Genomic DNA, 25,093 nt, shown 5'->3' with positions numbered 1-25,093 from the left:
AAACGGTGTTTCCATTCTAATCTCGTGCTACAAAACAAAACAAAGCAACCCATCAGGCACTTTTTACTTTTCAGGTTCTCATTTTGGAGGTCTTGAGAAGTGCGCATCACCTTCTTTGCCTCAATTATCACCTATTGCCAAGGCTAGAGAGAAGAGTAAACACAGGCATTTTTACAAGTGTAAACAGAACTATTCTGCATTTCCCATTTTGCTCTCAACACTGTTTACCTATGACATCTGTCATCATCACAACACATACCTCGCATCTTCTTTTAAAAGGTCACTGTACTTTGGTCCAGAAGAACGAATGTTAAAAGGATCAGAATTATCATCTATTTCAAGAGCCTCAGCAAGACGCCTGAATGGGAGGGTCAAAGGGAAAAAACAAAACATAATAAAAACACAACCAAACAAAAAATAAACACACAAATCCCACCAACCTCCCAAACATGTTGTCATTGAAGAGTAAAGATGGGGGTTACTAATACAGATGAACAGCTTGCAAAAGATACTGTCTGTACATTTGAAACTACTCATTTAGGACTTTTCACTAGAATATTCTAGTAAGATCTCAGATCACTCAATACAGATCCCTGTAACACAGGAATCACCTCCACATTTCATGCAGGAAAGGATTTTTTTTCCACATAGCATTAACTTTCTGAATCTGGACTTCTGAAAAAAAATTAAGCAAGTTCATTGCCCACCTGTTCCTCTGAAGAGCTAAGCATTCTTCATCACATTGCAACCTGAATGATGAAAGAAAAATACAATTGGAATCATTGCTCCTACTCATACTTTTCAAACTGTAGCTTTGTTGGTGTCATATCATTATCAGAGTCTACAGAAGTCAGAATGTGTGAGAACAGTTTATTGTATTAGATCAGATAATACAGCTAAAAACAAACAAACAACAAAGATCTCTGAACACACAAGCCCTTCTCCAGGTCTTGAACAGAAGCAGCAATTACCTAAGCCATACAGAAGCTGAGAAAAACAGCTTCTGAATTGGATTTTATTACATTGGTAAATTAGGTCATTTGAGAAAAAAAAAATGCAGTTGGTATCAGCATTGAGGGGATGCTAGGAAGGATGGGAAATTAGCCAAGGAAGATGTGACAAGGTCACTTACTCCTATGCATCAGAAAAAATTATCAGCCAGGGAAAACAGGAGAGTTAGCTATACATATGGGGATTATGATGCACCATAAAAATCAGTATTTCAACTGAGCCCATAACTTCTAGTGTCAGTAGAGTTATGACTTTCAGTTTCTGCCTCATCTTTGAAAGGTATTTTATAATTTTATTTTAATGGAGTCAAACGTCAGAGAAGGATCAAGAGTTCTCCAGAATTTCACAGCGGCAGTTATAAACTTCTGCCCCTTAGACTGCATAAGTGAATTGATTCTGTTGACAATAGTTCTTTGATTTCAAACAAATAATTTCTACAGGGGAAACTGGTTCATTCAGTGACATGTATTATGTTTGGAGAGACACAGCTATAGGATCCAGAACTTCTGGTGGTTTTCTCAAAGGAGGCAGAAGAAACCTAACATACTTGCACTCTAAGATCAACCTGGTACTGTTTAAAGTCATTTGCTTGAAGAATCATTTTCTCCTCCTCTAAAAAAGGAATGTAGCCAATTTAGAGAAGCAACTCTAGGACTGACCAAATTTGTCAACAAAAAAAACGCAAACCTAAGAAGGAAACCAAACTAAAGTATAAAAATACATGAAGCAAATTTGTAAGTTCCTCTGAAAATACTGGAGTTTGACAATAAACCAGAAATTTAAGAATAAATATTTACGTGCCACCATCTCTTCCCCACCCAGTATTCAGTAGATGAAAAGAGTGGGGAAGGGAGAATACGTCCTCTGACTGTCCTTGAATAAATGCTACCTGCCACAGTTCAGATATCATATTAGGAACGATTTGCATGAAGAAGAGTCATCTCTGGTAATTGCAGCTATTCGAGGAAAGGGCAGCATAAGTCTGCCCACATAGAAAGATGTGCAGCAGTGACTACAACACAAGTTATATTACACATTGCAAAGGCTGGGACACCAACAGAGACACTGGTGTCTTCCTCGCTCTCCTGGCAAGTATACAGCTGTTATGACAGACTTGCACCTTCAGTAGCTGAAAAAGTCATGCCCCCTTCTTCTACCACCCCACACCCCCATCCTCCCTTCTGAGTTCTAGCACTGCCAAATGGTTGCTTTCTTTAAACAGCGACTCTCTTTTCGGAGAAGCTGAAGTTGGCTTCCTATTGTTCAGTATATTTGTATCTGGTTGGCCTTGTGATACAAGTACGAACAAAGTAGTTGAGCCTCAATCTGGATAAAGCAGAGATTATTCTACAGTAATTTTAGAGACAAAAATTAATGCTTATATTGTACATTTTTGAGTATTCAATTAATTGAAACAAACAGGGTAGGCTAAAAAAAGACTCAGTTACTGTTTCCTGTTTGTGTCTTTCTTACACCATGCTTATAACACTACTAATACCATGCTCTTTAGAACTGCACGCAGGAATCAGTAAGGCTCTCCCTCTTTCACCTTGTTTTTTCCCTCCACTTTCTTTTGAAGTATGACACTGGTTCAACCAGAGCAAAGCTGGAGACTGGGATGAGCAGGTGCTCCCATACGATATTTCTGGTGTTAGTTCACCTTGCCCATACACTCAAGAGTTAAAATTATTTCAGTGTCGAAAATTATCCAAAAGGACTTGGTAATAATGTGCTCCAATTTCATAGACATTAAACAAATAGAACAGAATGACTAGCAAAAGTTCTTCAAGTATTAGCTTTTGATACAGGAAGTCATGAAGTAACTGTATGGGAAATGTCACCATTTTGACTTTACACAATATAAAGGAACATTAGATTTTAACACACATAACAGACTGACTCTGAAATAATCAAATTCACAATGAAGAGAGGAGAGATGGTAACAAAAAACAAACTAAAACCAGAAGTTAGGGACTTCAAGAGCAAAGACTTCAAGAAGTCAAGTTTCTGACAGAAGGATATTGGAGAAACTTGACAACTCCTTAAAGAAATGATACTAAAAGTAAAAAGACAAGCTATTCCAATCCTGAAGAACATCCAAGAAGGAATGCTGGATGCTGAAACAGAAAATAATAGCAAAAAATTATACTGTCTAGAAATGTGAAAAAAATCCAGGGGTTCTCTAAGGAGTTTTCAAGGTGAAAGAAACTCTGAAACCACAATTATATAGTTCTAGACATAATTATAACAACAAACCAGTCAATGATAGAGAAGTCATTCTACGTGAAAGCAAAAACAGGAACTGCTAAAGATTTGCAAAATACTCTTTCAGCAGCATTGTTACAGTAGAGTAAGGTTACTTAAAAGTTTTTCTATTTTAGCTGGAATTTTGCTCACAACATTATGTATTTTCCACATCGCCTATGTTTCCAGGTACGCACACGGGTTTTTCATATGTTTCTACATATTATCCTTCTTACCTGGCCTGCTTCATTTCTTTTTTCGTAATAAGCCTACTGATTTCCACTGAATCCCAAGCTGTAGATCTGTTAACTTAGTGGCTATAGATATAGCAGCTATTCTGGAAAAGAAGAGTGTTAGATTTCATTTGAGGCAACACATAAACCTTTGAAAAGGTGTATAAAGCTGCAGATTCAAACCTCCAGGTGGAAGAAATAAGACAGATTGACTGTGTCCTGATCAGATTACAGAATGGGACTCTAGTTCCACATCACCTAGTTTCAGGAGTCTAATCTAGCTATGTAAATTAAGAGATTACTCTCTCTCATCTCCCTCAGCAACTAGGAGCAAGACTAATAAATGGATATACTTAAGGGAATTTTTCAGAGCATCAATTCTAAGTCTAAACTAGGCAGTGTGAATACTCTTTCTTTTCACCTGCTAAATATTCAAACGACAGCTGACCGTATAGCTTTAATTGCTTTTTCAACTTTTATGTGATTCTTCCTTAACTGTGTGTAACTAAAACCTGTAAAGTGAATTTATAAAGTATTTAGAAATTTGCTTAGAAAATATGGATGATAAAAGCCAGAAGGAAAGAGCAAAATGCCTGCTGAGACTGTTACAATTTTCTTCAAGATTCTTCATCATTCCCTTCAATAACAAGCCTTCCCAGCCTGATTTTCTTGCTAAAATTTTTATAACTAAAATATAAAGCAAGTTTTTAGTGAAATATCCCACACCATTCTCAAACAAAATCCTGAAAACGGAACATTCTATCCTCTGAACCATCTTTTCTGTTAAATTCAGATAAAAGGATATGTTTGTCTCTATATGTTTTGCATCACATCCAGAGAACGAAACATCTGTCAGGAAGGAAGATAATCATATCACCTAAAACCAAGAAGCACTGAGAGGCACCATCAGCTTCATATTTATCAGGTGGTGACAAAGTCTAGGCTAAAGGCCATGAGATGATGTGACATCATCATTTGTATCATGGGTACAGATAGAGCAGCACACTCCCTTTCCTGTTCCCTTGGGCATTCCTTCACCAGCATTCACTGACAAAGCTCAAAGCTGTTTTCATCATTCCTGTAACGTTTTTGAGAAAACCTGGATACCCTATGAACTTGCTGACCTCTCCACAGTAGTACTACAAGAATTACTTTGCTGTGTTTGGTTTTTGGTTTGGATTTTTTTATTGGTTTTTTTTTTCCTCTCCAAGTCTGTAGATGGTAGGGAAAAAAGCCAAACGTAACTCTGACAAAATCAAACTCCTAAAAAAATTTCAATCTTTCAGCAACCTGAACAGCTGGAGTTATCATACAAACTTAGCTGGCATTAAATGCTGCTTTTCTTAATATCACATAGGCCATGAGTAATTTGTAAACACATATGAACACATTTGAACAAACAGATAGAAACATTTGCTTTAAACCCGGTGTTTCTTTCCCTTCCTCTTGACTCAGGCTCTGATTAGATAAATAAATACATATGTGTTCAGCTTATGAATGCAAGAACTCCCACTGATTTCAAAGAACCATTTGCCTTGTACGAATACTTTTGCAGTGCCTGAGCTATAGAAACAGCAGAGAAATAATAGCATTTAAAAATTTGGACTTGTAATTACGTTACCTTCTCAGCTTATCATTAATGACAAGCATGTGTCAATTTAAACTGGTATTTCAAAGCTGAGTCAGTCTTCTGATTTGTATTCACAGTGAGATAGATCTTAACAGAAATAAAAAAAAAATCCCCTTTTTTCTAAAAAAAGAAAAAATGATCACCACTCCTGTAAGTCTATCTTGCATTCAACTTAGTATTGACTACAACTGTTCTTAACTGTTTCTGATGAGCACATTTTTCTCTTTGATTTCTTAGGTAGTATTAAGCACCAGTTACGTAGATGCTAAGCCATCTTCGGTCAGAATTTGAATCTGGGCAGTGTTCAGTAGGAACAAAGCAGCATATCCTAAGCTGGGCTAGTATCAGGCCCTCCAATAGCAGTCTCAAATAAAACAATCATTAGGAAGCTTGCTTTGAAAGACAGGAAGAATCTATGACCATGCTCTCCCATCAGCTGGGATGCAGAGCAGAACTCTGGTTGCATATCAATTCTCTAGATTAATTTTCTTACTCCCTCTCAATCACAGCATCAGAGTAAGATTTTATTATTATTATTATTATTATTACCATTTTGCTATTTTCATTTCAAAAGTTCCAAAGCCCTACTTTTCTTCTTTTCCTTGTCCTCTCTCATAAGAGAGAAAGAAGTTTAGAAATAGGATTTGGAAACAAATCTACTGCAATAAATGAGGTTGGGTATCACTCAGTTTGCATACTGAGAACCAAGACTTAAATGCCAAAGCTCTCCTGCCTAAATTTAGCTATTTCAGAATGACTTTGAATCATTCTTTAGCTTCCATCATCTGTACTGACTAGGTTCCATCACACATTAAGGGAAACTTAGACTGCAGCTCACACATGGATTGCTATATGTAATGACCTACATTCAGAAGCCTGAATCTGGACCTGCTCAATTAGTCTGTATCTAATTACACTATGTAGGTAGAGCAGAGTTCCACAGATGGGAGATTCCAGCTTTGACACACCACCACAGTTAGACTAAAAACAGTGAAAATAGGAACGTGTTCTAGTACACCATAGCTGGTATGAAAGCTCAGGGGAACACAAAAAAGAAACCACACATGAAAGCACAAAAGAAGTGTGAAAAAACTTGTGAATTAAATACATTTAGTCAACGCTGAAATTTAATCAAACTGCAAAGAAGTAAGTCCAGTAATCAAAAGAACTATTACAGTACAAACCTTTGATACGTATTAGATGCTTCTGAGCAAATCATACTCTCCTTTCTTCTTCCACATTCACATTCAAGATCAACCTGTTCCATCACACAAGAGAGCAGGTTTTTTAAACTTTTGTCTTTTTATGGCCATGGAGGAGTGTGGGGGAGGTAAATTTATTCCTTTAAAAAGTCCCATTTTAGTGGAAAAATGGCTAATTAAAAAGTGATTAATAGGGGGTTTTTAATTAAATATCATAGGTTTACAGAAAAAGTGTCATGCTATCAATGTACAAACGTCATTTTTTGTCACAACTGTTATTGGCTGATAATTAAACCATATAATTTGCCTGTGAATTTGCAGTGAATTTTCTTCGGGTATCTAACCTTTGCACAGCAGGATGTTGTCGGGCAGGGTGAAGAAGGATGACATGGAGCCATACAGGGATGATTACAATATAGTCTTGGAACAACACATGGCTGTTTACACTCTTCATCTATAAGACATTCGCCTTTATGACAGATTCTTTTACATTTATGCATTCCACATTTTAACATTTGATTGCAGCGAAGTCCGCAGGAAATGTCAGTGAGATGACAAGGAATATTACTTCGCAGCTGGAAGAGGGGAGGAAAAAAGATGACAACTAAAAATGAAAAATTATAAACGCAAATATCAAAGTACTTTTACTGTTCACACCTTCATTTGGCACTGTCCACGCAAGAACCGTAATACTAAAATATCTTAGGACAAAGACTGAGTTTTTCTTTATACCGCAGTCCAATATAGCAGTTGGTCTGAATGCATATAGCATAGAAGATACACTTTTCTAATTTAATCACATTAAACTCAAAATCCAGTTAACATATTCCATTCCAAAGAGGCCACAAAAATCTAAGCCTACAGTCCTAGAACATTCTTTAGTATTAAAAAACATTGTGTCCAGACTTACTTCATGCTTGCCCATACACCACTTCTGAGTGAGATAGGTACAGGGCGGACATTTCTCCTCACTGTGACACGAATGGTACACTGCAGTCACAGAAATATAAAAGCCAGCACAGTTTTAGTAGCATACTTCAGTCAAATGCATTACAGGAGATGGTGAAGACTATTAAACATGAGTTCGCATTTCAGAACTACACAAATTATGGGAAATATGATGCTTCATGCAAGGATAATCTGTTCTTAAAGTACCCTAAAAATTATGATGGCAGGTTTTAGGTGAATATTCTTCCATATTTTCTAAACTAAATAGCAGAGAATTTTTGTAACTTCTGAGCAGGGTTATACTATCAGATAGAATTTGTCAGAAAGCGTATCTGGTTGACCTATGCTATATTTTTTGCAATCAGCCAGTATAATTCTGAGGAACATAGAAACTAACTGTTCACTAGATTATCCTATTGTTTCAACAGAGCACTTAATCTTTGGAATACAGCATTTAATCTGTTGTGACTACTAATAATGATCAGAGAAAAAGCCAACGCTTTTACCAGTCCAAAGTACCACTACTAGTATTCGTGGCAAGTTTTTAGTTGGTTGGCTTTTAAGTGTAGACTGTTGGAAATATTCACAGCTACTGAAAAGGCATCTAATGTAAAAGCAAATATATTTTCAAACAGACCTACGTACACTTTTCTACATCTTGATTAAAAACCAAAACAAAAGACCCAAGCAAAACTGAATGGCCTCACTTACCTGGATGATCACAGTCATGGGGCCTGGTGCATGTTTTTTTACACTCTGGTGGCTGAGTGCCACAGGGGACAGGGGGGTAAATCACAGATTCACCACAATAACAAGTTAACTCGTCAAAACCTGAAAAAAACAAGTCAAATATATCCCAATGGTTACACGTATATGCACTTCTTCACTATCAGAAATCTTTAAATAACATGCAAGTTTTACTCCAGCTTCATTTTTTGATATTAAGCACCACTATAGTGAATTTATTAGCTTTTGTGGCTCCTACAACAAAACTGGACTATGATCACTTCATTAGGAATTATGCTTGCTTTTAGAGAGTGGTTCTTTGACAGCAACATTTTGAACCAGAGCAAGAGAAATGCTCACGTCAAGTTGAAAGCTATTGCTGTTCTACCCTTGACTTAAAAATGGGGAGATCTCTCTTGAATTCCCTTCCAGAAAGCACATCATCCAAATCTTGTGCTCTGAACTTCACCCAACCATCACTTTTTCAGAACAGTGGTTAGATTTTGTCCTTTTGCAAAGCCCTGCCTGTGGTACTGGGAAGATTCCAGAGAAAATTACCAAAAGGCTGCCAGTCTGTAGACTTTGTCCTACTAATTTCTTCTGTATACTTCTTTATGTCATTCAGTATTACATGGATCCTCATAAGCAGCTTACAAACCTGTCCAAATACTTCAACGTCAACTTTGTATGTTTTGGAAGTTCTCTGTCTCAGGCAGCATACTTTTTCTTTTCTTTCTTTCCCCCCGCCCCCCTTATGCATTTGGGAAAGAGATTTAAACTCTTATCACAAGATTCCAAATCTCAGTGATAAGATAAACAAAGAAACAAACACTTACATACACCATCCCAACTAAAACTTAACACTGCACAAAAATTAATACAGTTCACTGATGGTTTTCAGACTATAAGGGAACTAGGAGGGAGATGGATTGGAATGTAAAATACAGTTCAAACAAATCCTTAGAAAAACAGGACACTAAGAGAATATATTCACATCAGAAGTCATATAGAAGGAGAACTGAGAACAAAAAGAGAATATGATCAGTTTATAAACAAATAAAGAGATGAGGGAGAACAAGAGAGAATGACAGAGGAGGTAAGAGAATAATGGGGCAATAAAAATACAAAACAACAATTCCAACCTGAACAGAAGACGAGTGTGTTAAGGGAGCTGCTGAATTCAGCAAGTTCTCTGACTCCGGGAATCACAGGATTCCCCTTCCTAGTCTACCAAAGCAAAATCTGATGAACTCTAAAACCCCAAAGATTCCTACTGTCCCACCTCCATGGATACATTGGCTGCTGGATCAATATGCAGGTCCAGCCAGTAGCAAGACCAAGCACATATTCCAGAAAGACAATACACACAACAGATAAGACAATAACTTCTTAGTGCTGAGAATCACTCCGCATCAGCTACAGGGTCAGAACGACACAATGTATGCCTCTGAAACCTCAACTGGCAGCATCCAGGGAAAGCAGGTAAGAAATCTTTGAAGATACTGCTTAGCTCTGGACAGATTCAGACTGGGAGAGTTCAGGGACACAAAGGTTTAAGCCAAATCATCATACATATCTGGTTCCTTGAGCAGGTAACTGCTTTTCCTGCGCTCAGAAAGGGGCCTCACTGCAAAATTTCAGCAATGAAGCTTGACCTCGCAGTTGCATCACATCCAACAGTGGAACGTTTCACAGGGGAGACAATCCTTAGGTCTCTCCAGGCTAAAACAGGCATCTGAATCTTAGGTCTGAGAATGAAATACAATCCTCAAAAATACTGCAGCAATGTGGAGAAGTTCGATGATCTTGAAGATCAAACCCAGGAAATCCAGTGAAGAAAAACAACCGCTCAGAAAAATCTGTGCATCTGACTCAGCTAGACCAGAAGTTACTACCAGGGCCCTTGAGACATCCAGATTACTATTTGGCTTTGTCAAGAGAAATGTTTGGACACAGAAACGTTTATTTTTTAAGAGAGGTACAGTCAGCATGCACGTCATATTCATAGGCTATTACAGAATCACAGAATCAACCAGGTTGGAAGACACCTCTGGGATCATCGAGTCCAACCGTTGCCCTGACACCACCACGTCAACTAGACCATGGCACTAAGTGCCATGTCCAGTCTTTTCTTAAACACATCCAGAGATGGTGACTCCACCACCTCCCTGGGCAGCCCCTTCCAATGTCTAATGACCCTTTCTGAGAAGAAATTCTTCCTAATGTCCAACCTGAACCTCCCCTGGCGAAGCTCGAGGCTGTGTCCTCTTGTCCTATCGCTAGTTGCCCGGGAGAAGAGGCCGACTCCCACTTCACTACAACCTCCCTTCAGGTAGTTGTAGACTGCACTAAGGTCACCTCTGAGCCTCCTCTTCTCCAGGCTAAACAACCCCAGCTCCCTCAGCCATTCCTCATAGTTCAGACCCTCCAGATAATACAGTTATTAAGACAGACTACAACGTTATTTCAACCACAGTGAGCTTTAGAGGCTCTAGTACCCTCTCTTTTCCAGATGTTCCCATGAAAAGTTGGTCTCCATAGAAAGAGTTCTTTGACTATTTCCATGGACATATGATATAGGAGAGACGCATGTACTACTGCAGCTAATACTTCCAACTGTAAACAGTATCCCTACAACGCACACCACCTGTCTCTCTCCTTTTCACCAATGTTGGGAGGTCTGGTTCACACTTTCAACATCTCACTGTCCTCTTTCCCACATTCCAGCGAGCACTTCCAAAGCAGTACCCAGTTTCTGAGAGAGGAGACTCGCTTTTCTCCAGCAGTGACTGCAGAACTACTAGACAAAAGACAATATTTGATGAAAGCTGAAGGGGAACTACAGGTGAGTATTCATATTCCATTCTAGAAGCACTCTCCCCTCACAGTTTTATTGTAGATTACAGCAGATGCAAAAATAAACCTAGAATTTAACTTAATAATGATGGATTTAAAGAAAACTTTCAAACTCTGTAAGCGAACACAGAGTGGAAGGATGGATACAAGCTGAAGAATCCATTTAGGACTTTTTCCGCTCAACTTTCAAAAATTGCATTTAATAAATAGCTTATAATTTCTGTGATAAGCTACATCTATATAAAGAACGAGGAAACCTATATTAATATACAAGACTGAGAAAAAAAATTAAACTGTTATCACATATGATGTGCCAGATCAACTAAAGGTTCTGCTAGCAGAAGGAAACATAGAAGCATTCTTCTGTCTGCTTCAGGCCAAAATCAGAAAATTTATAATGTATTATAAATACATTCTAAATTTTGCACCTATTATAATGGTGCAAAATAATCAACATACGGTCCCCTACATCAAGTGGTAAAAAGCAGTTGTAGAAAACTAGTATATTCAACTGGTACAGCTTTTAATAGAGTACCTACCTGTCTAAAGCTATTGCACCAGCTTAAATCTTTAAATAGTTCAGCAATCCTAAGAAAATTAATACCTGCTGGCTGTCAATCTATTTCTAGCAATTCAGTACTAATTTTCACCATCCAGAACATGACCAGAAAGTCTAAGACACACATGACTGATATCTCTTATTTCTTCAGATGGTCCTGTCCAGAGAAAAATCACTAGTGTACCAAGTTGGGAAAGTCTGAATTCTAAGCAGCTAAACAAATTCTTTAACAGTTATTACATTGTTAAACAAGAGCTCCGTTAACTTAGAAATCACCTTTCTAAAGTGCTTTTTTTTCCTTGCATGATTCCTCCAATTTTTTTAAGTGATTGCTGGATCAACATACATAACAATATATTTCAGTGTAATTCAATTTTAACTATTAAAATCCAACACTTAGCAAACCCATCTAAAATGAAGTAACTTTCTCTTTCATGAAAAAACATACAATCAAAATCAACTGCATACTCTTCAGGTTCTGGTCAATTTGGATCACATTCTCTGTCCAACTCTGAGCAGAAATAATGTACTCTTGCACGTAACTCACTTGTTTGCCAGCACGTTTGACAACTGCCCCGATGACAAGGTTCTTCACATCTATGAAGCCCACAGTTGAGTTTACGACCACAAACCAAAGAACACTTATGTTCTGTGTCCTAGGGGAAGGCAAAAAAGAAAAGCAGAATTAAACTATAAGCCCCATTGGTTTACTTTTCTCTGTGAGGTCATAATCTACTAATTAACAAAACTGTATAGTGCAAAAAATAGCTTAGGTCTGATCTATACAGTTTTTCCATCACTGTATGGATACATAATTTTTAAAGCAGATACTGTTAAGACCTCTGTTGCAGACATAGCTGCATCATAGCTTATGCTTCTTGTATTAAGTAGTATCTTTCCCCTCCCCATTATCCCTGGAATCACTGCCTTGACAAAAAGGACCTTTACACTGATTTAATTGCATTTAGGCTGGAACGTGGTTTGACATTTATAATGATACCCATAAAACAAGTGCTGCAAAATAAATCACACACACAAGCTTTTTGAGCATGACCAATAGAGACTGAAGATGCACAAACATAGAAAGACACAAAAGCCAAAAAGTCTTAACATCACAACCAAAACCAAACACACATCACAATGACCAATTTTATAAAACCACACGTCAACTTACCACACAGCAAACTTCATTACACTTGTGTCGTCCACATGATCTTTTCTTGTTGCATCGCTTGTCACACATGAATGTAATAGCAGCTATTAAAAACAAAAACAAAACAAAAAACAAAAACCAGTCATAACTTTTATGTCTTTGCTTATGCTGGGAACAAAAGCTACGATCACAATATTATGCTAAGGCTGTTGCAGAGCATGGCTCAAGAGATAAACACAGCGTAAGTCAGGAAGCAAACTTTTAAATTACTTGCTCTTCCACATTAATTCCCCGTGCGAACACTTGGCTTCCTTTAAACAAACCCTTATTCAAAAGGATTTTAGAGAGCAGAATACATGAAACTAGTTTATTTCACATTAGCCTTTACGCTGTAAATTCTGCACAAGAGAACACAGAAAACAAGATATCCTGATATGCTGGAGTATCACAAACATCCAATTTAAGAGTGCTGAAATTGGTAAGGCAGTAAAAGTCAGCTAAATACAACTACTGCTGATATGCTCACAAAACCAGTGCTAACAAAGAACATCCTTATCACCATCCACAGGTAACAAAAGTAATCACTTCTGGATTCTGAAGAGCAAAGTCTTCACAGACAAAAGCTGCCATTAGGAAATATGCATATTACTACCTTACATATCTTGTAAATAAGTACCTCAGTATGACAAGGGTCCATCAAGTAAACATTTCACTAAGGTGAATTTGGAGATGCTACATCCAAAATACCAAGAAGTGTCAAATGGGAACCCTCTGCCAAGCTCAGATGCAAAGACCAGCAGCATACAACTGTGAAGCAGAATCAAAGCTTGTATTTCCCCAGCAACCTGGGACAAGAGCAGAGCAAAAGCATTACTCTGCATATGAGCTGTGCAAGTTGACCCAAAGATATGCAGGGTGCTGGTGGGGCAACCTATTGAATATGGCAGGTGGCATAAGAAACTGTTCAAATTGAAATAGCTTGCCTGGAATCATCAAGATCAAATGCTGAAGAAGTACTTTTTTATGTAAAAGACAGATAGAAATGAAGGAAGTTTATTTCAAACCTCTTCCCAAAAGCAGCAGCATCTCAAGAAATGACCAACTTGGCATAGAAGCATGGATAAAAGAAGCAGTACTGATCAGATGTTTGCCAACTTCATCAATCAAACCCAAAATTAATATAAGCTGTGTATTGTTTTTAAAACAACTTCACATTATATATGTAACATAACATTGTACCTTTATTTCTGAGGAGAGCACATGGGACTTCCTAGGAAAAAAACAGGGATCCATTAGGTTAAAAAAGATGAAACAACTGAAACTTACTTATCCAGAAAACACCTAGTCACACAATACAGAAAGCAGCAGCACTCTCAGTTTTCATGTGTATAACACTCCCGTATACAATAGTGAAACAAAAGCTGGGAAAAAATCCACAAATCTTTTAACACAATACTTTTTCCTTAGAGATTCAATACCAATTACAAAAGATTGTAGTTTTGTATTCCCCACTTAATTCAGCAGATAATGCTATGAAGTGAGAGAAACAGGTTTGTCCTAAGAAACCAGAAATTTGCATGAAGGAAACCAAAACAGGTCTCCCAGACAATACTGACAGAGTGCACAAATTTGTGCTTTGACCAACTGTCCCAAAAATGCAAGTCTGACTTGATTTAAAAAAAAAAAAGGAGGGGGGGAAAAAAAGGAGGGGGGAGAAAAGGAGGGGGGAAAAAAGGAGGGGGGGAAAAAAGGAGGGGGGGAAAAAAGGAGGGGGGGAAAAAGGAGGGGGGGAAAAAGGAGGGGGGGAAAAAGGAGGGGGGGAAAAAGGAGGGGGGGAAAAAGGAGGGGGGGAAAAAGGAGGGGGGGAAAAAGGAGGGGGGGAAAAAGGAGGGGGGGAAAAAGGAGGGGGGGAAAAAGGAGGGGGGGAAAAAGGAGGGGGGGAAAAAGGAGGGGGGGAAAAAGGAGGGGGGGAAAAAGGAGGGGGGGAAAAAGGAGGGGGGGAAAAAGGAGGGGGGGAAAAAGGAGGGGGGGAAAAAGGAGGGGGGGAAAAAGGAGGGGGGGAAAAAGGAGGGGGGGAAAAAGGAGGGGGGGAAAAAGGAGGGGGGGAAAAAGGAGGGGGGGAAAAAGGAGGGGGGGAAAAAGGAGGGGGGAAAAAGGAGGGGGGGAAAAAGGAGGGGGGGAAAAAGGAGGGGGGGAAAAAGGAGGGGGGGAAAAAGGAGGGGGGGAAAAAGGAGGGGGGGGAAAAAGGAGGGGGGGAAAAAGGAGGGGGGGGAAAAAGGAGGGGGGGAAAAAGGAGGGGGGGAAAAAGGAGGGGGGGAAAAAAGGAGGGGGGGAAAAAGGAGGGGGGGAAAAAGGAGGGGGGGAAAAAGGAGGGGGGGAAAAAGGAGGGGGGGAAAAAGGAGGGGGGGAAAAAGGAGGGGGGGAAAAAGGAGGGGGGGAAAAAGGAGGGGGGGAAAAAGGAGGGGGGGAAAAAGGAGGGGGGGGAAAAAGGAGGGGGGGAAAAAGGAGGGGGGGAAAAAGGAGGGGGGGAAAAAGGAGGGGGGGAAAAAGGAGGGGGGGAAAAAGGAGGGGGAAAAAAGGAGGGGGAAAAAAGGAGGGGGAAAAAAGGAGGGGGAAAAAGGAGGGGGGGAAAAAGGAGGGGGGGAAAAAAGGAGGGGGGGAAAAAGGAGGGGGGGAAAAAGGAGGGGGGGAAAAAGGAGGGGGGGGAAAAAGGAGGGGGGAAAAAAGGAGGGGGGAAAAAAATAGGGGGGAAAAAAGGAGGGGGAAAAAAGGAGGGGGGAAAAAAGGAGGGGGGGAAAAAGGAGGGGGGAAAAAAGGAGGGGGGAAAAAAGGAGGGGGGAAAAAAGGAGGGGGGAAAAAAGGAGGGGGGAAAAAAGGAGGGGGGAAAAAAGGAGGGGGGAAAAAAGGAGGGGGGAAAAAAGGAGGGGGAAAAAAGGAGGGGGAAAAAAGGAGGGGGAAAAAAGGAGGGGGAAAAAAGGAGGGGGAAAAAAGGAGGGGGAAAAAAGGAGGGGGAAAAAAGGAGGGGGAAAAAAGGAGGGGGAAAAAAGGAGGGGGAAAAAAGGAGGGGGAAAAAAGGAGGGGGAAAAAAGGAGGGGGAAAAAAGGAGGGGGAAAAAAGGAGGGGGAAAAAAGGAGGGGGAAAAAAGGAGGGGGAAAAAAGGAGGGGGAAAAAAGGAGGGGGAAAAAAAGGAGGGGGAAAAAAGGAGGGGGAGAAAAAGGAGGGGGGGAAAAAAAGGAGGGGGAAAAAATGGAGGGGGAAAAAAAGGAGGGGGAAAAATAGGAGGGGGACAAAGGGAGGGGGAAAAAAAGAGGGGGAAAAAAGGAGGGGGAAAAAAGGAGGGGGAAAAAAGGAGGGGGAAAAAAGGAGGGGGAAAAAAGGAGGGGGAAAAAAGGAGGGGGAAAAAAAGAGGGGGAAAAAAGGAGGGGGAAAAAAGGAGGGGGAAAAAAGGAGGGGGAAAAAAGAGTGAAGTCAAATCTCATGATCAAAGTAGTTTTACCTAGATTAAAGACCTCAACATGAAAAAAAAAGGTGATGGATGAAAAGCACATTGTTGATCAATTACATTTAAACTTTCAGTCATCACAACTTTACATTCTGAGTTGTCACTTCTGAGCATCACATTTTTCACAACTGATTTAAATTATCACTGTAGTTCACTCGTACTTTTTCAAGAAGCAGATTTCTGGTGTCTGAGAAGCTGCCTAAACTAAAACCCAAACCTCACTACTTTGTTTCAGGCCTCAAAATGAAATATAATCTCAGAATCACAGAATCAACCAGGTTGGAAGAGACCTCTGGGATCATCGAGTCCAACCATTGCCCTCACACCACCCTGTCAACTAGACCATGGCACTAAGTACCATGGCCAGTCTTTTCTTAAACACATCCAGAGATGGTGACTCCACCACCTCCCTGGGCAGCCCATTCCAATGGCTAATGACCGTTTCTGAAAAGAAATGCTTCCTAATGTCCAACCTGAACCTCCCCTGGCGAAGCTTGAGGCTGTGTCCTCTTATCCTATCGCTAGTTGCCTGGGAGAAGAGGCCGACTCCCACCCCACTACAACCTCCCTTCAGGTAGTTCATCTGAAGCCTTCTACCCCATAACTACCTTCAGCAAACTTGCAGGAGAAAATTGTTCCAGCCTCAGACAAAGTCTCAGTCATTTCTATGTACTTATAGACTTATGTATTCAGAAGCCATCTCTACTTATGATAAAGAACAGGTCAGAAAAGTCATCAAGGCTCCTGTGATGGCAGCCAAAGATTTCAAAGCTATGATTATGGAAAGTAGCATAGCTTTAAATTATACTAATCATTATATAACAGTCGCTGAGAATCTGCTGGGTCACTATACAAATGTATGAAGAATGGGGACCAGTAAAAACTTCATATTGTCTCCAAAAAATTCTGCAACAAATCTACAAGCTATTAACATAAAGTTTTAACTACTTCAGCTCCTTTTTCTCCACAGCTTTAAAAAACAACAAAGGTTTCCATGGTCAAACTTTATACACTCACCTTTTTTTTGAAGCCACACCTACAATAAATATTTGATGTGTGAGAACATGGTCTACAGTCTCCTTCATGGCAAAGGCTTTCACATGTATGAATGAACTCTAGCAGAATGAAAATACAAAGGTTAAGAATTAATAAAAAAAATAAAGTCCACAACCTGGAACTTCGTATTTATTAGGAGCATCACTGGTCAAAAATACTAAGCTTATGTGCAGCTGGGTTTCCAAACAAATTAACTATTTTGAGTTAAATGTGCATAAAATTTTGCCATTATTTTCAGCTTTTTAATCCTGAATCTATAGGCTAGAGTTTCAGGTCTACAATTAACACTGAAAATGCAGACATTTAAAATATTTTTTACATTAACATATAAAAAAAAAAGATTTTGTGTGATACTGTCTTACCCAAGTTCCAGGAATTTTAAGTCACTTTTTCTTCCTTTTCAGCCCAAAAGAATGACTTACTATGCATACCTTCCATGTTTCACTTACTAGGTTAACTGAAATTCAGCTAAAAGCTAACTTACTCATTCCCTTTCTACTTGTTGTCTTTGGACTGATGGAATGGATCAGTCATTAATAAGAAGCCCTCATCTTGACAGCGTTGGTCTCTCTCCTCTCTAAAGTCTAACAAATCATGATTAAATATGTAGTCTGTAAAACTGGAGCTTCACACAATCTCACAGTTAAATATACTTGAGTTCCTAACACACTCATTGAAGCGCCAAATTGCTTCTGCACGTAACTTTCTCCAATTTTCCAATGCTACTTTTTACTTCATGACCCTCTTAGGGCAGCAAGAAACAAATATTTACTGGAAGCATTTGAACAAAGTCATTTATCTCTACTAGTCTCCACATGAAAGTCAAAGATCTAGGTGGGCTTTTAAAAGACATCAGGACATACTAATCTTTGGAAATTCCTGCAGCTCTATTCCTCTACCAATATAGGAAAGGTGCATGTAAAGAAAATCTAAAAGGCTAGTAGTGTTAGTGCTTTCTAGACAAATATAGTTCCTGATTTTAAGGTATCATTATGAACAAACGGCCAGATTGCAGGCTCTGAAGTGGCTTTAGCACTCAGTTCAGTTAAAACCCAAAATCACTAATCAAATATTTATTTCTTGAAATGAAACAGTTAAGGACCACTTTATTTTTTTTAAAAAAAACAATGAGATAGTCTGAATACTCTGCTGCAGAAAGTTCTAATTACCATAGCTACCACAAGAAAGAGGTTTGCCACATGTTTTTCCACATGATGGAATAGGGTCTGTGCATATTTTACGTTCAACACATCCTAGTTCCAGTAACTTGCTGAGAGGAGTCTGACCACAGGGACAGCGATACACTACTTGTGGAAGTCGTGGACAGAGCTGGCAAGGCTGAGGATGGCATACTTGCGTACAGTTGTGCCTCCCACAATTTAATTTTCTGTGAAAAAAAACAAAACCAAAGAAACAAACAAAAAAAAAAAGGAATTATTTAAGAGTATCATGATCATTGACTATGAATAAAATGACCTTTTTCTTTTCAAAAGCCTAAATTAGAGTGACCTTACTTGCCACATATATTCTGACATGAAAAATTCCCAAATCCATCAGAGAATTCTTCCTTTGTCCCACACAATACTTCTTTAAAGTTGCTTCCACAGTAACACACTGAAAGAAAGCAATATTCCACAGAAAACAACACAAGAGAATATCAGTGACAAAACGCCTCCAGCAGCACAGCAAATATAAAAAGGTAAAATGTGAAAAATTGTTACAGTAAGTTTTTAGAAAGATAATGAAGTTGCTGCTCTTTAGATTTATTTCAGCAACAGAGGGTTCTCAGTCCTACAGAAGCTGGAATTCCTGTTTTATTTGTTTTGATAAGGACATAAAAACTAAAGGGGAAGTACTACCTGCACAAAAAGCTTACTTATTAAAGCCATATACATAACAAGTTAATTATTACCTTAAAAGCTGAGAATATTAACTTGCAATTTTCTGTATAAACTGTTCAACGAAACGTATTTGTATACTGGCACACATACTTGGACAATTTAATTTCCATTCAAGACCAAGTAAGAAATTTTAACAGAAACCATGAGGAGCTTGTTGAAGTGTGCTTTCCCGTTTCTGTTCTTCTTCCATGTACTGTTTAATCAAGTTTCAGAATTATAGTAAAAGATTAAGTAGGCTCATAGGACAATTCAGGTCAGAAGGGCCCTCAGGGGATCAGCTAGTCCAAGCCCTTACTTAAAGCAGAGTCAGCAATGAGATCAGACCACAGTACTCAGTGTTTTCTTCAGTTGGAGGTTTTCAGGACCCAAGTTTCCAAGAAAAGAGTCTTTCTTATAGCCAGTTATAACATTTCTACTTAGGCCCTCCCCCATGCACAGCCTGTCTCTCTCCTTTTTTTTTTTTTTTTTTTTAGGTTGGAAGAAAAGAGACCTCTGGGATCATCGAGTCCAACCATTGCCCTGACACCACCATGGCAACTAAACCATGGCACTAAGTGCCATGTCCAGGCTTTTCTTAAACACATCCAGAGATGGTGACTCCACCACCTCCCTGGGCAGCCCCTTCCAATGTCTAATGACCCTTTCTGAAAAGAAATTCTTCCTAATGTCCAACCTGAACCTCCCCTGGTGAAGCTTGAGGCTGTGTCCTCTTGTCCTATCGCTAGTTGCCTGGGAGAAGAGGCCAACTCCCACTTCACTACAACCTCCCTTCAGGTAGTTGTAGACCGCAATAAGGTCACCTCTGAGCCTCCTCTTCTCCAGGTTAAACAACCCCAGCTCCCTCAGCCGTTCCTCGTACGTCAGACCCTCCAGACCCTTCACCAGCTTGGTTGCCCTCCCCTGGACTCACTCCAACACAACATCTTTCTTGATTACCTCCTATTAGCTATTGACAGGCCACTACTCAGCCTTCTCAAGTCCAGTACCACCAGCCTGTCCTAATAGGGCACATGCTCCAACAGCCTCATCATCTTGGCAGGATTCTTTCTTGTCATGTTTATATTCTTATTTAAATATATAGTGATGGTGAAACATTTTCCATTTTTTAAACATTCTAGCTATAGGTTTTGGTTTTGTTAAGTAAAAGGAAAGCACTTGCCTCTTGGTACTGTTTTTTTTTGACCCTCTTGTTTTTGTAGTATAGAGTGGATATAAATAAGGCATTCCAGTACTTACCTTGCTGTACTGTTAATTGGCAAGGTGAACATTTTCCTGCATGGCACACTTGAGTACAGCTGTGCTTACCACAGTTTAAAGTATTTCCGCATACATTAGAACAATGAATTTTTGTTGACTGGCCACAACGAACCGAATGACTGGAGAGAAATAACATCATAGTCTGTCAGCTACCTTAATATCTATAGAGCATTTATTATAAAGGAAAATACTTTCTCAGTAAAATGCCAAAGCCTTTGAAAGGGAGTTTAACTTATTAATGAAAGAGTTTTTATAAAATAACCCCCCTATTCTTCCCCTCTCCTACCCCCCTAAAGTAGGACACTTAGCAGTGAGTCTACAGAATTTTCTCTCAAACAAAATGGAAAAAAAAGGTGACACTATAATTTAACTTAATGTATGATTATGCATTGTGCCACAAGAGCAGATATTTCTATTACAATCATCTTTCTAAAGACTTAAACGATCCTAAGTCCACTGAGCACAACGAAGATAGGGATGCAGGCCTTAATAGTGAGTCAGCAGTCTATGAAAAGAGTTGGGTTTTTCAATTAAATTGTTAAAAAATTGGGACACAACAGTAAATTTTCCTCTTTTTCCTTTCTGGCTGGCCTCATACAGTGGCTGTAAAATGTACATTTGAAATAGTAACTTTAAAACATGTTAAAAGTCAGAGGTGCCATACCATACATCTTGGATGCTGATACAGTACATACAAAAAAAATGCTATTTAGAAGCAAGTATCAAATGCAGTATTATAAAAATCAGCAATCTGGTGAAAGTAGCTGGCACCTGGGAAAAAATCATAAATTAAAGTTGGTTGCATCTCTTAAACTTTTAAATGCAAGGAATAGCTAGAATAAAAAAAAAAAGGAGGTGATCTTACTATGTAAAATAGAATTCAGTAATCTACAACCAATCCATTTTCCTACTGAAGACAAAATGCTTTCAACTACAAATACTGCCACAGAAAAATAGCTGTACCTTCTTTTGAAAAATTAAGACCACCTAATATTGCATTCAAACTTTCAGAAATAACTGTAGAAGTCTGAAAATCTTTTTTAGTGCACAAATAAAAGTTACAGCTCAGAATAAACTTTATTCTGTAAACTTTTAATGAACTACAAGAAAGAAAAATTTTATTATATAAACTTCTAATAAACTATTCTTATATAAACTTTTGTTTGTATAATAGAAGCATTCTCACCTTGTTTGTCCACATTCACATGTTTTTGTCACAAAGGCTGGGCATGAAGGGCAAGGTCCTGGATGGCACAGGCTTAAAAGTAAGTCAAAAAAGCAAACAAAATTGTAAAGTTAACTTTAGCTTTACTACACTCCCAGAGAAACAATTCCCAGAGAAACAATTCACCATGACCCAATCTGTAGTGCCTTATCAGAACATTATAAAAGCCACCTACACTCCTGCAGAGTATGAAAGCATTATTAATGCAAGAAAAAAATATTAATTATTACAGTTGCATCAGACTCAAATGTCACTGACGTTGAAGGAAAAGGTCAGTATTCCTGTTGCTGTCAGATCAATAGTAACAGTGCTACTAATACGTTTCATACTTTGCATTTCACCAGCAGACATGCATCAACTCAGTGGTAACACTAAAACATCACATGTCCAAACCATTAATACATTTCTTTCTTCAGTGACCTTTAATAGATTAGAGACAAAAACTTCTCTATGAATATCTTCTTTTGTGTTCGTGGGTTTACCTTTGAAGTCAGCATTTCTAGTGCCACCAGTAAGAGTTGTTGCTCCTCTTCCTGTGAGGGATATGTGTGGAAGATGCAAGCCTGCCTCAGTTTTCTTTGTTACCATCAAGTGCTATCTCCTGTGAGTGTCATCAATGCCAGTCCTTTACTTGATTATCAGATCTCACTTCCTACTTCAAGAAACACTAGATGGTCCCTATCTGCATGTAAGACCTCTGTTGGGCACAGACAAACGCAGGTTTGTTAAATTATACTTAACTAACTTGTCTGCACTCTTCCTTAGCCAGCTCCCAGTTCCCTTCCTTTGCAAACACAGCAACTCTCATGTGGAGCAATTATTATCGGCCAGGACTGATCAGCCCAGATGTCCTCGCCAAAAGAAGGGAAAAAAAAAAAAAAACCACCAAAAAAACCCCATAAACACAGAATACCCAATTCCATGGTAATTACTAAATTCCTCAGGTACAGTCACTACATAGGTACCAATTAGTACACCAGTTACTATAGTCACAGAATCACAGAATGTTAGGGATTGGAAGGGACTTCGAAAGATCATCTAGTCCAATCCCCCTGCCGGAGCAGGATTGCCTAGATCATATCACACAGGAACGCGTCCAGGCGGGTTTTGAATGTCTCCAGAGAAGGAGACTCCACAACCTCTCTGGGCAGCCTGTTCCAGTGTTCAGTCACCCTCACTGTAAAGAAGTTTTTCCTCATACTTATGCGGAACCTCCTGTGTTCCAGCTTGCACCCATTGCCCCTTGTCCTGTCAAGGGATGTCACTGAGAAGAGCCTGGCTCCATCCTCATGACACTTGCCCTTTACATATTTAGAAACATTAATGAGGTCACCCCTCAGTCTCCTCTTCTCCAGGCTAAAGAGACCCAGCTCCCTCAGCCTCTCCTCATAAGGGAGATGTTCCACCCCCTTAATCATCTTCGTGGCTCTGTGCTGGACTCTCTCTAGCAGTTCCCTGTCCTTCTTGAACTGAGGGGCCCACAACTGGACACAATATTCCAGATGCGGCCTCACCAGGGCAGAGTAGAGGGGAAGGAGAACCTCTCTCGACCTGCTAACCACACCCCTTCTAATACACCCCAGGATGCCATTGGCCTTCTTGGCCACAAGGGCACACTGCTGGCTCATGGTCATCCTGCTGTCCACTAGGACCCCCAGGTCCCTTTCGCCTACGCTGGTCTCCAACAGGTCTGTCCCCAACTTGGACTCATACATGGGGTTGTTCTTGCCCAGATGCAGGACTCTACACTTGCCCTTGTTATATTTCATTAAATTTCTCCCCGCCCAACTCTCCAGCCTGTCCAGGTCTCTCTGAATGGCTGCGCAGCCTTCTGGTGTGTCAGCCACTCCTCCCAGTTTGGTGTCATGAGTGAACTTGCTGACAGTGCACATGGACACTCATATGGAATATAATCTAGTCATGTCAGCAGTTTATCAACAGTGGTCTGGCTCCCTTCTTCCTCTACCACTCCTCCCAGTTGACAACAAGGCCTAATCTATCACCCAGCTCATGCCAGCTCTAACAGTAAAGCCAAGCCATTACATGATAAACCAATTCAACACAAAAAAAAAAAAAAAAAAAAAAACAAAACGCAAAAAAAACCCAAAACAAACAAAACCAAACAACCAAAGAAACCACAACCCTCCTTTTTTGATAGGTCAGTTTTATGACATGATGAAGAGTTAAAGAAGCAGTCACGAGGAAACGGAGAAAAGAGCAAAACTGGATGGAGCAGGGAAAACACTATACAGAGGGAAATGGGAAGAAAGCAAAATCGTTAAATTAATTAAAACTGTATTGTGGGACTTCAGACAATAAGAATTAACTTGCACATTCTGCAACAGAAAACCTCTCGTAGAAGGACATACATATTTCAGAGTCTTGACTTCAATTCTCACAGACCCACGTAGGATTCTAAAGGCTGGATGCCAACTTACAAACTTAAGAATCAGATTAAAAGTAGACATGAACTCAAAATACTATGATCAAAGTAATAACTTGGAAAAGGGAGAAGACACATAATCTTCAGAAATCTTGTCACATTAAGTTTTCTACCTGGTATATTATTTTCCTCAACACTGTCATATTCAAGCAATGTTAACGTTGCTTCCATGAGGCCAGTCTTAGCACGCTTTCAGATGATACTACACCACACAACAGCAATTTATACTGATCACAGGTATTTTTAAGTTGTAAATACCTATAATAGTACACTGCAGTCTTATAGCAAGATTCCCTCTGTTACAGGAGTACCATGCAATTAATTTCCAAACATTTCCAAGTTTTGATAATGTGTGTTTCTGAGATAGTGTAAATTACCTATGAGTACAAGTTGGGGACAGACCTGTTGGAGAGCAGCGTAGAGGAAAGGGACCTGGGAGTCCTAGTGGACAGCAGGATGACCATGAGCCAGCAATGTGCCCTTGCGGCCAAGAAGGCCAATGGCATCCTGGGCTGTATTAGAAGGGGTGTGGTTAGCAGGTCAAGAGAGGTTCTCCTCCCCCTCTACTCTGCCCTGGTGAGGCCGCATCTGGAGTATTGTGTCCCGTTCTGGGCCCCTCAGTTCAAGAAGGACAGGGAACTGCTAGAGAGAGTCCAGCGCAGAGCCACAAAGATGATTAAGGGAGTGGAACATCTCCCTTATGAGGAGAGGCTGAGGGAGCTGGGTCTCTTTAGCTTAGAGAAGAGGAGACTGAGGGGTGACCTCATTAATGTTTCTAAATATGTAAAGGGCAAGTGTCATGAGGATGGAGCCAGGCTCTTCTCAGTGACATCCCTTGACAGGACAAGGGGCAATGGGTGCAAGCTGGAACACAGGAGGTTCCACATAAATATGAGGAAAAACTTCTTTACGGTGAGGGTAACTGAACACTGGAACAGGCTGCCCAGAGAGGCTGTGGAGTCTCCTTCTCTGGAGACATTCAAAACCCACCTGGACGCGTTCCTGTGTGACATGATCTAGGTAATCCTGCTCCGGCAGGGGATTGGACTAGATGATCTTTCGAGGTCCCTTCCAATCCCTAACATTCTGTGATTCTGTGTAAATTAGCCTCACTCAGTTTCACCAAAACGGGCTAGCTAGTGCCACA

At 39.7% G+C, this 25,093-nt stretch overlaps 1 protein-coding gene across 1 annotated transcript in view; it reads right to left on the bottom strand.

Moving 5' to 3' along the window:
• NFX1 (nuclear transcription factor, X-box binding 1) overlaps positions 1–25,093 on the bottom strand; it is a 66,282-nt gene that overhangs the window by 15,114 nt on the left and 26,075 nt on the right. The window contains 16 exon segments of the mRNA XM_068396506.1: positions 260–358; positions 708–749; positions 3,492–3,546; positions 3,549–3,592; positions 6,303–6,376; positions 6,665–6,895; positions 7,231–7,310; positions 7,980–8,099; positions 11,957–12,065; positions 12,584–12,666; positions 13,802–13,832; positions 17,082–17,179; positions 18,290–18,507; positions 18,635–18,734; positions 20,258–20,397; positions 21,465–21,536. Coding sequence (XP_068252607.1) covers positions 260–358; positions 708–749; positions 3,492–3,546; positions 3,549–3,592; positions 6,303–6,376; positions 6,665–6,895; positions 7,231–7,310; positions 7,980–8,099; positions 11,957–12,065; positions 12,584–12,666; positions 13,802–13,832; positions 17,082–17,179; positions 18,290–18,507; positions 18,635–18,734; positions 20,258–20,397; positions 21,465–21,536 — 1,596 coding nt within the window.

Source organism: Nyctibius grandis, chromosome 3 (assembly GCF_013368605.1).
Source record: "Nyctibius grandis isolate bNycGra1 chromosome 3, bNycGra1.pri, whole genome shotgun sequence".
Classification (NCBI taxonomy): domain Eukaryota; kingdom Metazoa; phylum Chordata; class Aves; order Nyctibiiformes; family Nyctibiidae; genus Nyctibius; species Nyctibius grandis.
The sequence above is the reverse complement of the archived record's forward strand: the minus strand, read 5'-3'. Positions and strand labels throughout refer to the sequence as shown.